Source organism: Pelodiscus sinensis, chromosome 2 (genome assembly GCF_052426305.1).
Source record: "Pelodiscus sinensis isolate ZL-2025 chromosome 2, ASM5242630v1, whole genome shotgun sequence".
Classification (NCBI taxonomy): Eukaryota; Metazoa; Chordata; order Testudines; family Trionychidae; genus Pelodiscus; species Pelodiscus sinensis.
In genome coordinates this window covers 234,026,871-234,039,102 of record NC_143053.1, presented here as the reverse complement: position 1 = coordinate 234,039,102, position 12,232 = coordinate 234,026,871, and the positions used below count along the sequence as shown (strand labels likewise).

At 37.9% G+C, this 12,232-nt stretch overlaps 1 protein-coding gene across 13 annotated transcripts in view; it reads left to right on the top strand.

The window, feature by feature from the left end:
• PARD3 (par-3 family cell polarity regulator) overlaps positions 1-12,232 on the top strand; it is a 683,059-nt gene that overhangs the window by 447,854 nt on the left and 222,973 nt on the right. For all 13 annotated transcript variants that reach the window (XM_075922689.2, XM_075922683.2, XM_075922685.2 and 10 more), the window contains one exon: positions 5,635-5,785. In XM_075922689.2, coding sequence (XP_075778804.2) covers positions 5,635-5,785 — 151 coding nt within the window. The remainder of the gene's footprint in view (positions 1-5,634; positions 5,786-12,232) is intronic.

Genomic DNA, 12,232 nt, shown 5'->3' with positions numbered 1-12,232 from the left:
GAACACTTGAGAGAATGGTTTTGCATCTCTGTCCATCCTGGATAACAGTCCTCCTGTGTATAACTAGGATTGTATATACCCTCTCCTCCCCAAATATATTGGAAAACTGAGGCACAGAAGGGTTAAGTGGTGTGCTCAGTGTCAAACATCAATTGCAGAGGTGGGAAGAATTTGCAGTAAGATGATCTTGAAATTATTGTTGACTATATTTAATAAAGATTTCTGGACTTGCTGGCAGGCTTCTGTTGATCTGTCAGTCAGCTTTCTGCCCACTCAGCATATTGACAGCTAGAGTCAGGGGGCTAGCATTTCTTATTAAATCACTGAGATACCTGACTTGTACAAAGAAATGCCAGGCCTCTTATGCTAGAGGTTGGTTGGTGTTTTTATTGGGCTGGATGGGCAGACAGCTGGCTTTTCCATGGCCATAATGCATGTACCACCCTCAAGCACCAGCAACTGCCAAATCAGCACAATTGGGAGGCATGTGTTGACCCCCCGCATCCCCCAAATAATAATCCTTATTTGCCCAGCTCTGTGTCCTTTCCCTCTTCACTCCTCCTTCCCTGGTAATCTCCATAATGGACATTTTTCAGTGACACCTGCGCTGACACTGAGTCAGTTACTAATTGTATGAAATAGGTGAATATCTGCTACCAGAAAGGAGATCATTACATAGTCACTCAGTGTAAAAAGATAAAGGTTTCCATAGTCCAATTAACTTGTTCAATTAAGTATTTTCAGTAAATTTGTGAGACTCACTTAGCTCCAAACATGGCGGCAGAAATCATATTTGGTAGATTTCCATGTTCCAGAATACTTTGGGTATCTTTGCTCATCTCTCTTCCTCCTGCCTTCTGAATGCCGAACAAGACCCAACACAGAGGTAGAGAGCAGTAGCAAGCCCAAGTAGTCTTCCTTCTGCCCTCAAATCTATTTTAACAATTAAGTGTTTAGAACTGGCTCATCTGTCCCACCCACTCCCTCATAACTTGGGTAATTTGGATGCATTATATATAGAGAGGAAATAGTCCTGTTTTTATTTAGTTGCCATACTGAGACGTACAGTATAGCACCGTGATGTCCAACCAGTTGTGAACCTAGTGAACTAGCCACACTCAAGTGGCCAAATAACCACATTGTTCAAGCCAACTAGCCGCACTCAACTGCCCCCCCCCCCCAAAAAAATGTCCTTTGTATCCAAACTGCAAACGTATCTGGAAATATCGAGAAGTTAATTGTGGGTATGATGTACCTCAAATCCCCATCTTCATATCTCTTCTGCCATCCCACATTGCCTTCTATTCTTTTCAATTTAGTCAGTTTTCTTCTAACTACTGCCTCTATCTCCTTCACTAGTGTTTTTCTTGTACCCGAAACAGACTATTACTAAATGCATCCCAAGCTCCATGACATCCCTGATAAAAAAAACAAAACAAAACAAAAAAAAAACCCCCAAGAAACCTCTAAAAACTATGGTGCCACTTTTTCTCCAAAGTGTTGCAGCTGGATGCACCTATACTGTACCAATTTCACAGTGCTAAGGATGCTAGCAGCACTTTTTATATAAAACAAAAGCACACAAACCAGAATTAACCTCCTCCCTGACCATAGCACAAGTTTTCCCATTTTACAAATTTGTACCTGGTTTGGGTGGCTAAATTAGATGTTAACAATCAAACATTCATTTAATTTTGGCAGTAGTATTCTGAAAGGAAAAGGGTTAGGAAAGGAGATCTGAGTAATTTGGACACATTCGCTTACAAAATGCAGAAGAGAAAAGAAAAAAAGCTTGGGGAATAATTTTGTGCAGCAGAAAGGAATTTCATTCTTCTCAAGTTAGAATGCAGTGCTCTATTTAACAAACTTCTGTAGCCGCTCCTCTAAAACCACAAATGCTTTCATGTCAATCAGAGTTTTGATAAATTACATTCTGAATGGAAATGAGAGAGAGCTGGATGATTGTTCCATTTATAAAGATGCATGATATGAAATTTGATTTGATTGCTTATACAGATTAATATTTTGGCAGTGCTATGGCAGATAACTTTTCTCATACTCAGGCTCCTAACTTCACGTGGAATGGTAATATTTAAATAACAGAGACCAAAGTTAGTTGTTCTTTCATCTTCCAGATAAGGAGCAGATAATGCAGATAATTTTTAGAAAATAGTTTATTTCATCTGAATAATAAAGGGTTGATATAGAGATCCAAAAACTGGCTACCTTAAGATGAAAGCAACTTGTTACATAGAACAACTTGCTTAAGATTCTGTGATAATTTGGTTATTGCAGCCCATTATAGTTTAGTACTAGTGTATAAAGGTGGAACAGTGATGTTGAACAATGATGCTGCTACCAGTAATAATTGAGGCCAAGTGAATGGGAGCCAATAGCAGCACTACTAGTTTTCATAGTCATGCCTTTATTGAAAATGGGAAGCATGTAAGACTGTGTTTACATTAGCTGCCCTTTATTTATATTTAGTAATAGATAATGCCAGGATAGCAATGAAACCAGTTTAGGAAGGAGTGAAGCCACCTATAAGGAACAACAGCTCTTTATTTTTACTGTAATGTTGCTTTTACTCCATTTCTTTGTCTTGCTAGCAGCATTTACTCCAACTTTGACATATTTTTTACACAAACTTTCCTGGAAAAAGAGAGAGATAAAAGATTTATTGAAAAGCCTTTTGTGTATCTCCCCCTCATCTAGTTTTTGTTAGTTTAGAAAAGGCATTGTCTCTTTTGTTAAATATTTGTGTAGCTGACTGTTGATGTCTTTATTGAGTTCTCTCTTTTGAGATGCTAATTAGAAACTGGGAAAAGTCTTTCCCATGAAAATGGTAAAATACATGGTTTCTGTTACAAAGCGCAGCCATCTAAACACAAGGATCCTGTTGTTCATTCTTTATGCATACTGCAGCTTATCAGCTTACATAGTGTGAATTTCCATGCATTTCTCTATTATTCTAAGCTTTCTTCTTGTATCTTTCTAAAAGTTTGTTGGGATTGTCTCACAAGAAAGTTTGACTGTTACCTTTCCAGTCTGGTTGTTACGTGGAAAATGGTCGCATTATATGGTTAAATAAGAAGCTAGACATTTGTTACATTAATTCAGTGATACAAGGCTGCCTTTCTGGGGAAATAAATCATCTGACTGGAGAAGTATACTACAGTAATGTGTTCAGACTCATTATCACTCTTTCTTTTAAGCGAAATAAAGGTTAGTTCACCTTTAAACATAATTGGCATAGAAGTTAAATTCCGGACATACTACATATTTTACAGCATTTCAAATTTTAATATTTTTATTCTTCCCAAATTTATCTTTGATTTCTTTGCATCAAAGACTTAGAATATTGTTAATTTACTTTTCAGTAAAGCTGTCACTGGTAATCTGCAATTTTAAAAAACATAATAAAACAAATCCTCATTTTACAATTTAAACCTTATTGAGTCTAATTCACTTGCACTGCAACTTTATTATTCTCCTGCAGCTTGATGTGCCTCCAATTGTAATTGTGTTGACCCTTCAATGCAGTAATTCTCCCCAGTGCTTATCAAATTGGGAAAGATAAGTTCACAGTTTAGAACTTCATTAAATATCTCATTTATATTAAACAGATGATAGCTTTGAACAGAAATAATAATTTTTACAGACGGTATGACTTCTGACTCTGGTCTTTGTGGTCCTCATCTTTGGAATACAATGAGTTTCTCAAATGCCCATCTACTCTGTGTTCCTGGCATTGAGCTGGTGACTAGATATCATATAATATTAGTTCACTGGTTGCATCAGAGCCTCTCTTGTGAAGATTGTAGTTGAGACCTTTGTAGCTCTTGAAGCAAATTTTTAAAAAAGATTTTAATAGCATACATTTCTTTGTCATGCTGGAAATATGAGTCGCTGTATCATGCTGGTATCATGAATCATAATGGGGAGCTATTTAAAAATATTGCTTTGTTACAATTTGTGAAACTGTGAACTGTTCTTCCTTTAGAGACCATTCCTGACAAGTGCTGACCACTCTCAATGCGTGGTGACTTCCAAGTAATTGTAGCATGCAGTAATTGGGGAAACATTCAGTATTTTGCAGGCTCTGCACACTAATATATTTTAATCATGAAATATTTTATGCTAAAGGATTCATATAAAAATATCATGCATTGAGTTCTAAACACAACTTTAGATAAAATGGCCAAAACATACTGACCTTGATGCCCTAACCAATTACAGTACTACATACTGTATTTGAACATACATATATAAGTTCATCATAATTTCTCCTGAGGGGGCCAGAATTCAGTGCACAAATTAAATCAATTTAATATCTATGCCAAGGATAGATGTTTTGTCCAAAGTGCCCATAATCACTCAGTTACCAGTAACCACAAGGGGCCAAAACGACTATGGTCAGGCACCTCAGCAAAGCTCAGTAAGCAGAGGGATTGGATAGTTTATGGGATTATGGGAGATGAAGTCTTTCCCATAATGGTTATTAGTCTATTGAAACAAGTTGATAGTTTCAGTTGGTTCTCTTGTGAACAGGTGTTCACATCACTCCCAGGCCCTTTGTAGGAAGTTGCTCCTAGATTGCCGGTACACAGAACGCAGTGATTCATGAGTGATTCAAGTTGGTGATCATTGTTACTCGAAAGAGCCATAGTAGTGTGAATTCCTTGTTTTATTTACTATAGTGCTACATTGTCATAATACAGAAAATCAGACTTGAGATGTGACCAGATTCTCCTGGGGGAGGGGTGAACATAAGGGCACCCTTGAGATACACACAAGACAGTTCTGATGAAGGGCAGCTGGGAGTGGGGGAGAGAAAGGATGTTTATTCTCCCCTTCTTTGCATGGCCAAGCAACATCTTTCTGTCTCCTTTGACACTATGTCAGGGATCTGGCTCTTCATACATGGGGGAGTACTGTCTTGAGGAATCATGCTGGGCAGAGGTATCTGGGCTGTTTTAGGGGTTTGGAAATGCTGATTGTACTGAAACTGACAGGGATGCTGCAAATACCCCCACAACATGGTACACTCCCATATTTTATGGGCATGTGAAATCTCTTTATCCTAAGGGTGAGAAGTCTGAGCAAAGACTTTATCATAAGCAGCATGAGTTCATGTATGTCATATAAACCTGTATGACAGCGTGTTTCATGGGGAATCCCATGATAGGCATGTACAGAAGCTAATTTCATTACTTCAAAAAGGGTAAGTAGCTGAGTTTGAAATGTTTCCTATTCTCTGCTGCTCCTAGAAGTCTTCTCCTGACAGTCTATCAATATATGAGAGAGAGCAAGTTATTTGTCACAGAATATTGAAACATGCTATCTATACATTTAAGAAAGTATTCAGCAAAGGTAGACCAAAATGTGATGCTTTTTGTCGACATATTTTCTGCCAAAAGGGTTGAAATTTGACAAGGCACCATGGGAGGTGCAGTATAAAGTGGCATGGAAAGTTGGTCATTAAGCAGAGCTGTCTTAGTAAATTATTTTGTGTCTGGGACGAAAAGCTCTAATGCATTTGGTGCTCAGCCGGGCCCAAGCCTTAGGCAAGTTGTTATCATTCCCCCATGCTGTTAAATGGACTTCAGTGCTGATTTTCCTCTTTCCATGCAGTTGGAGTCACCTGGAAGTCCCCCTGGGCCAGAACTGCCTATAGACACCATACTTGATGACAGGGAACGTAGAATTTCCCATTCACTATACAGTGGGATCGAGGGACTCACCGAGTCACCCACAAGGACTGCAGCACTAAGTAGGATAATGGGTGAGTCAAGTAGACTCTGCTAATCAGATCTTGTTTTGTCGTTTCGGTAGTTCGTTGAAGGGTGATTAATGTATTATTTATGTGGGAAGCATGAAACGTGAAAGTGGCAATGACCAATTTAAAGCATGTCTTTTTAAAAGAACTGTTCTTCACAAGCCTTCCAGATTGCTTAATGTGAAAGGGGAAAGTCAATCGATTGATAAAGTAAGTTTCAGAGCCCATAAAGGTGGCATAAGAAATGGGAACATTTAAAATGGTTTTCTGTGACTGAGGTGGGAAACTACACTTCTTATTAGTCTGTTTGAGGAGTTTGCATGCAAATAAAATGTCAGTGAATATTACTATAAAAAAGTATTGTTATTCTGCAGCATTGATTCAGCTTCACTTGTATTATGCTCAAAAAAGAAAATAATATAAACTGAAGCCAGTATGTTCAATAACATGTTTGCCTATTTCCGTTGAATTTCTGCTTTGCAGGGCACCAGTTTTAAAACCTTCTACGTGATTTTATGCATCCTTTGTTTGGATTCTGTGCTGTATTGTCTGCATAGCCCCCAGTGGGTAACGAGGTTATTAGCACTTGCTCTGCAGCAATTCAGCTTGCTACTAACAGATTTAGTTCATAAAGACTTGTCTTGCCACAGGAGTGGTTGGACTTACTGAGTAGCTCAATCATGGGATTAACTTGTAAGGATTTTCAAATTTAAAAAGCAAGAAGATGTTTGATTAAAATAGCACCTGATGTGAAATACTTTTATTGCTAGCTTGAGTTGCTACAACATAGCCGTGAAATCCACTGCATTTTAGTAAGTTTGACATATATGTACAGCATTAGAATTGGAAAATTCCTATAGAGTTGGCATGAAGCAAAGGTGAATTTAGTTTTCAGTCCCTTCAGATATCTATTCAGCTTTAGAAAGCGAAAATCTCTGTTATGGCCTTTTGCTAGTTATTGCTTTGTAAATAGTTCTTAAACCTCTGTGAAACACCACAGTTTTGGTTTGTGTGATTTTTGTACCAGTTCAGTCATATTGTACTCTGAATGCACATAGCAAAGCCAAAACATAAACTGAAAAGTTCTGTTATTCTCTATTGTGGATAATGAAGAATAATATGACCAAATATACAAAATTCATGTCTGTCTAAAGAAAGTGATGCATTTTTTTTAAAGTTTGAATTAAAAGTTCAAAGAGTGAAAATGTGGTTGAAATTGTTGGTGCTGTAATTTTAAAAGTGGAACTAGTCTAATTTTGCTGTTTCCATTTTCCAAATAAAGTATTTGCATAGCACATAGCCACTGCTTTTTTCCTTCAGTGGTCAGGGATTTACATGTAAAACTTGGGTATGCATTAATGAATGAGTTACCATGTAAAAATCTTGTGTAGCAACCGCTTAACTGAACCTGAGAGGATATTTGATATGCATGTCAAGGGATACACTATAATTTAACATCAAAGGAATACAGGATGTGGTCTGCTGCATAAAACTAGTGGTCCATCAAGTCCAATGTATTTCTTTGAGCAGTGATCAGTAACTGAAGTCCTAGCAAATGGCAAAAACAAACCATTAGCCCTTCCAAAAACCCATAGAACCTGATATGCCCATAGCCAACTCTTGAGTGTGTCCTATGCATATAGAGGATAAAAGTCCACCCAGACTCTTGCAAATGCTCATCTTTGGGCTGATTAGTACTACATGATTAGGTTGGCTTAACTACAGCAGTCAGGGTGATGAAAAATGTTACGCTTTGTCTGACGTAAGTAAGCCAACATAAGCCTCGGTGTAGATGGGATTTTTCCATCAGCCAAGCCGTCTCCTCTAGGAGAACTGGAGACCCTGCAGTGACGAAAGAACCCCTTCCATGGATGTAGTTTCTACACTAAAAATGCTACAGTGCATCGGCTGTGCTACTATGGTGTTTCCAAGAGAGCCATGCCCTTATGTTCTGCCTAAGTACTAATTCTGTCTATCTTGGCCCTCCTCCTTAGTGGGACTCCATGCTTACAGAGCTGGATTTTATAGCAAAGGTCAAATCATGTTTAAATAATGTACATAAATCTGATGTGACCACAACAAAGTTGGGCTGCTTAGGGTATCCCTACTTCAGGGTGCTCTCTCTCTGAATTGGATGTTTCTTTAGCCCATTGATTATTACATACAGTTGCTGATTTCTTATGACCTTAGCAGGTTTTGATACTAAAGATGACTAATCAGAAGTTATTTATCAAGGTTTTAATTAGAATAACAATGACTCAGATTGTATTCTGTGTAATTGTAGATGTGTTGGTCCTAGGATAGCAGAGAAGCAAAGCAGGGGAGGCAATACAGTTTTTGGAGAAAACTTGTGTCTCACCAAGAAAAGCTGGTCCAATAAATTACATTTCCTCACCCACCTTGCCAATCAAATCACATAGTTTGACACTGTCTTTTATTGGCTCATAGAATACTAGAACTAGAAGGAACCTCGGGAGGTCATCAAGTCCAGTCCCCTGCACTCACGGCAAGACTAAGGACAATCCAGATTATCCTTGATAGATGTCTATCCAGCCTTCTCTTAAATATCTCCAGTGTTGGAGTTTCCATAACCTCCTTAATAAATGTATTCCAATGTTTAACCACTCTAACAGTTAGGAAGATTTTCTAATGTCCAACCTAAACCTCCTTTGCTGCAATTTAAGACCATTGCTTCTTGTCCTATCCTTAGAGGCCAAGGAGAACATTTTTCTTCCTCTTTCTTCTGATACCCTTTTAGATACTTGATACCCTTTTAGATACTGCTGTTATCATGTCCCCTCTCAGTCTTCTCTTTTCTAAACTAAACGAGCCCAATTCTTTCAATTTTCCTGCATAGCTCATGTTAATGAGCTACCAAAGGATTCCATTGTACTTCATAATAGGAATGTGGAAGGGTAACTATTTAACCAGTTACTCAGTAAGCATCACCCTTACTGAGTGATGCTTATCTGTAACTGGTTAACCTGTGCCCAGCCGGACTGGAGCAGCTTCCCATCTGTGGCGCAGTGTGTCAGGCCCTGCCCGTCCTGTCTGGAGCAGCTGGTCTGGGCAGAGCCCACCATGACGCAATGCCCATTGTGCCATGCTGTGGGTTAGGGGCTGCTCCAGAAGTCCCCAACCCCCAGCATGACACAGCAGACAGTTAAGTGTTTAAACATAGCATTTTAAATGATATTTTACATCCTTACTTCATAAACTACTATATATATGCATAGCAAGAATTGTTTTGCTCACTCTGCAAGCATAGTTATATTTGTGGTGTCCAGCACTGTTGTACTTCGGCATTGAGGGAAGCCGCCATTTGCCCCTTTATGGCTGAGCATCCTATGGTTCCGCTCGCCTCCTCAGCCAGAGAGGAGAGCACTCTATAGCCTGCAAAGGTTTGTGAGGGACAGTCCATGGCAAGATGTGAGGTCTTACGTGTTGCTGGCATTGGAGCACAGACCCATAGAGGCGTGTGCCCCTCGGCATCACTCACACCGGCACCAATGCATGTGATGAGCATACACACCTAAATTAAATGAACATGAGCAAGAACACCAGTTACAGAAATAGGTAAATGTCTTTTTTTCTCCAGAGTTGTTATCTCTTCAAAATCAAGATGCTCCATGCATCTGGGCAGAGCTCAGCAATACATGGCTATGGGTCTGGTAAGCCATCCAGCTAGTACTGGAGCTTGGTGAGATACTTTTTCTTCATTATCAACACTTGGGTATCTTGTTCATCAAGTATCTGGTAGCGTCATCCCATCATCTTCATCAGGGCAGCAGGTAGGTGACTGGTTCACACAAGCCCAGTCATATCAAGAGTTGAGTCATACCGAAAAGAAAAAAATGTTCTCTCTCCCTTTTTCTACCATTTATAGAGCTTCTCTAGACTGACAGCCTATAATTTAGAGTTGTGTAAAGTTGCAGCAAGCAATCTCGAGCACATGCTTGAATAAGTAGCCCCATCAAGTCATAGCAAAGAGTGCTAGGTTTGGGATGATACACTTTTTTGGAGACATTCCTTTTAAAGCAGTGGATTCATCTTTTCCAAGACTGGGTTCTGTTTATAACTAGCTGTAAGCCCTCCACAGAAGAGGCATGATTTACTTTCTCCATTGGTGAGCTGTATACAACAGTATTCTGAAGATGAAGCCTTTCTCTCTCTTGTTTTCCTCGGCAGCTTCAAGTTTATCTCTTTCATTTCAAAGCATCAATACAATTCAATTTTCATTCTTGTTAGATATTAAGAATAGTAGAGGAAAAGTTAAAAATGTGACTAAATTACTTGAGCCTCTCAGAAAGTTCAATCTGAAAAATGCACTAAGGTTCTACTTTTTCACAATCAACTCATTGGAGACATTATTAACTACTGAGTTAACAATCTTGTAGACAATATGTTTGAAAAGGAATACATTATCAGGCTAACCATTAACCTGTCCATCAAAAAAGTGATTGCTGGGCACAGAATTAGCAGTTATGTAAACTGAGCACATTCATTTCTGCTTGACAATAATAGGTTGTTTGCCATGGAGTACCAATGTATTCTAATCATTTTCATCTATTTTAGAAAATATCTCATTCAGCCACAAATTTTTCTTGAAATAACCATATAAAATATATTTGATTCGTAAATACAGTGAATTTTAGCTAATGTTCTTTTGTATCAGTTTATTGGCCCAATTAAAGTAACAGTACAGCAACATGATTATACAAAAGGGGAAAAATTAGAATTGCTATAGGTCTCATAACAACATACGGGTTTTCTCATTTGTCCCGATAGGTATTAAAAGAGGTGAGCAAAATATCTGGCCATGCATGTACTCATAATAACAAAACTTTTACAACCCTTGATACTTTTTATTACACAGTAAATTATTCCTAGTTAGTACCATGCTGTCCTGTTTCTACATTACATGTGTGTACACTCACACACATCATGCCATATGGTAAGTCAGCTGATTTGATAATATTCTGTTTTATTCATAATATGCATGACAATTTTTGTTAATTAATGTTATAGCAAAACAAAGTTTCTTTCAGTATTTACTATGTTCTTTCATTGTTATTTATTGGAAATATTCAAGGCTATACCAAGGAAATAACCAAACCTTTTAGAAGGCAATTTTTTAACAAGCAACAATATCTGGGGGTAAAGTTCATGTTACAGAAAAGGTTATTCTTAATAACTAGCTAATTACCTGAGATAACAAAATACTTGATTTCCATATTTCCAGTATGATTGGTATTCCCTATAACCAGTAAAAAGAAGTTTAGCGCAGTAATATTGCATCTATTGAGGTGATGTTATCTCAGGTAAAGCTGAACTGGAAAGTTTTAAGGCTGATCATTTTCTGTAGCATCAGTTTTACTTCTCTGCTAAATATCTTGAACCCTGATCTAAGCACCTCCACACTGAAAATAGGAAATGGTGACTCAGGCTAAAATTATAGTGATATTATTGAACACTGTAATAAAAAAGTCCCTTTGTGACGTTGTATCTGTTTAGTCTATCCTGTTGATGTATGATTTTTATATAAATGTAAAGGCTACTTCTGCTTTTTGTTAAACAGTTTGAAAACTTTATTACGTAAAATGCCATAGGAAATATTAGTGGAAAATATAATTCCAAGTATGTCTAAAATGGTAGGATTACAGTGGTAGTTTCTTCAAAACATACAAATTGGTTTTTAAGTAGGAAGAAATGACTTTTCACTAATTTGTAAAACTACTTAGGCTCCAGTGCAACAACTCTTGCCTATAGGAGTTGTCCCACTGAAGCACGTTCACATATGAAGTGTAATGTCAAGTCCTTATGCCATCTCTTTGATTTAAAATTCACTTGGAGTGCATCTATACAGCAGGGCTTAACTCGAAATAAGCTATGCAAATTGAGCTACATCAATTGCTTAGCTTATTTTGAAATTGGGAGCATCTAAACAGCACTTATTTCAAAATAGAGCACTCTTCATCTGACATCCCTTACTCCTCGTACAATGAGAACTACAGGAGTCAGAATAAGAAGTCCTCCGGCTTGACAGTATTTCAAAATTATTTTGAAATAATGTTGCTGTGCAGATATACCCTAGGGCTTCAGTGGGAACAGAATTAAGGTTGTCCTTCAAATTTTACAAGTCTGGTGTGTAGTTGTCTTTTAAAACCAGGTCACCTACATAAATGACTGTCTGCCTGTTTATTTGTTCATTCATTTAACTATTTTATTGGGGGGGAGGAGGTAAACGGTTCCACATTTCAATTTTTTGACTAGTTTTATCTATAAGTGCTCAACGCTTTTGAAAATTAAGCCATTTCTGAAGGTTTCTACATCCAAATATGGATTTAAGTTTGTAAAGTAAGAATACTAAATTGGAAAATGTGTGCCTTGGTGACCAAGGGCTAGCTCATGGGAGGTCATGAATCCCATCAGTTCTCATTGATCCAGTTCTGC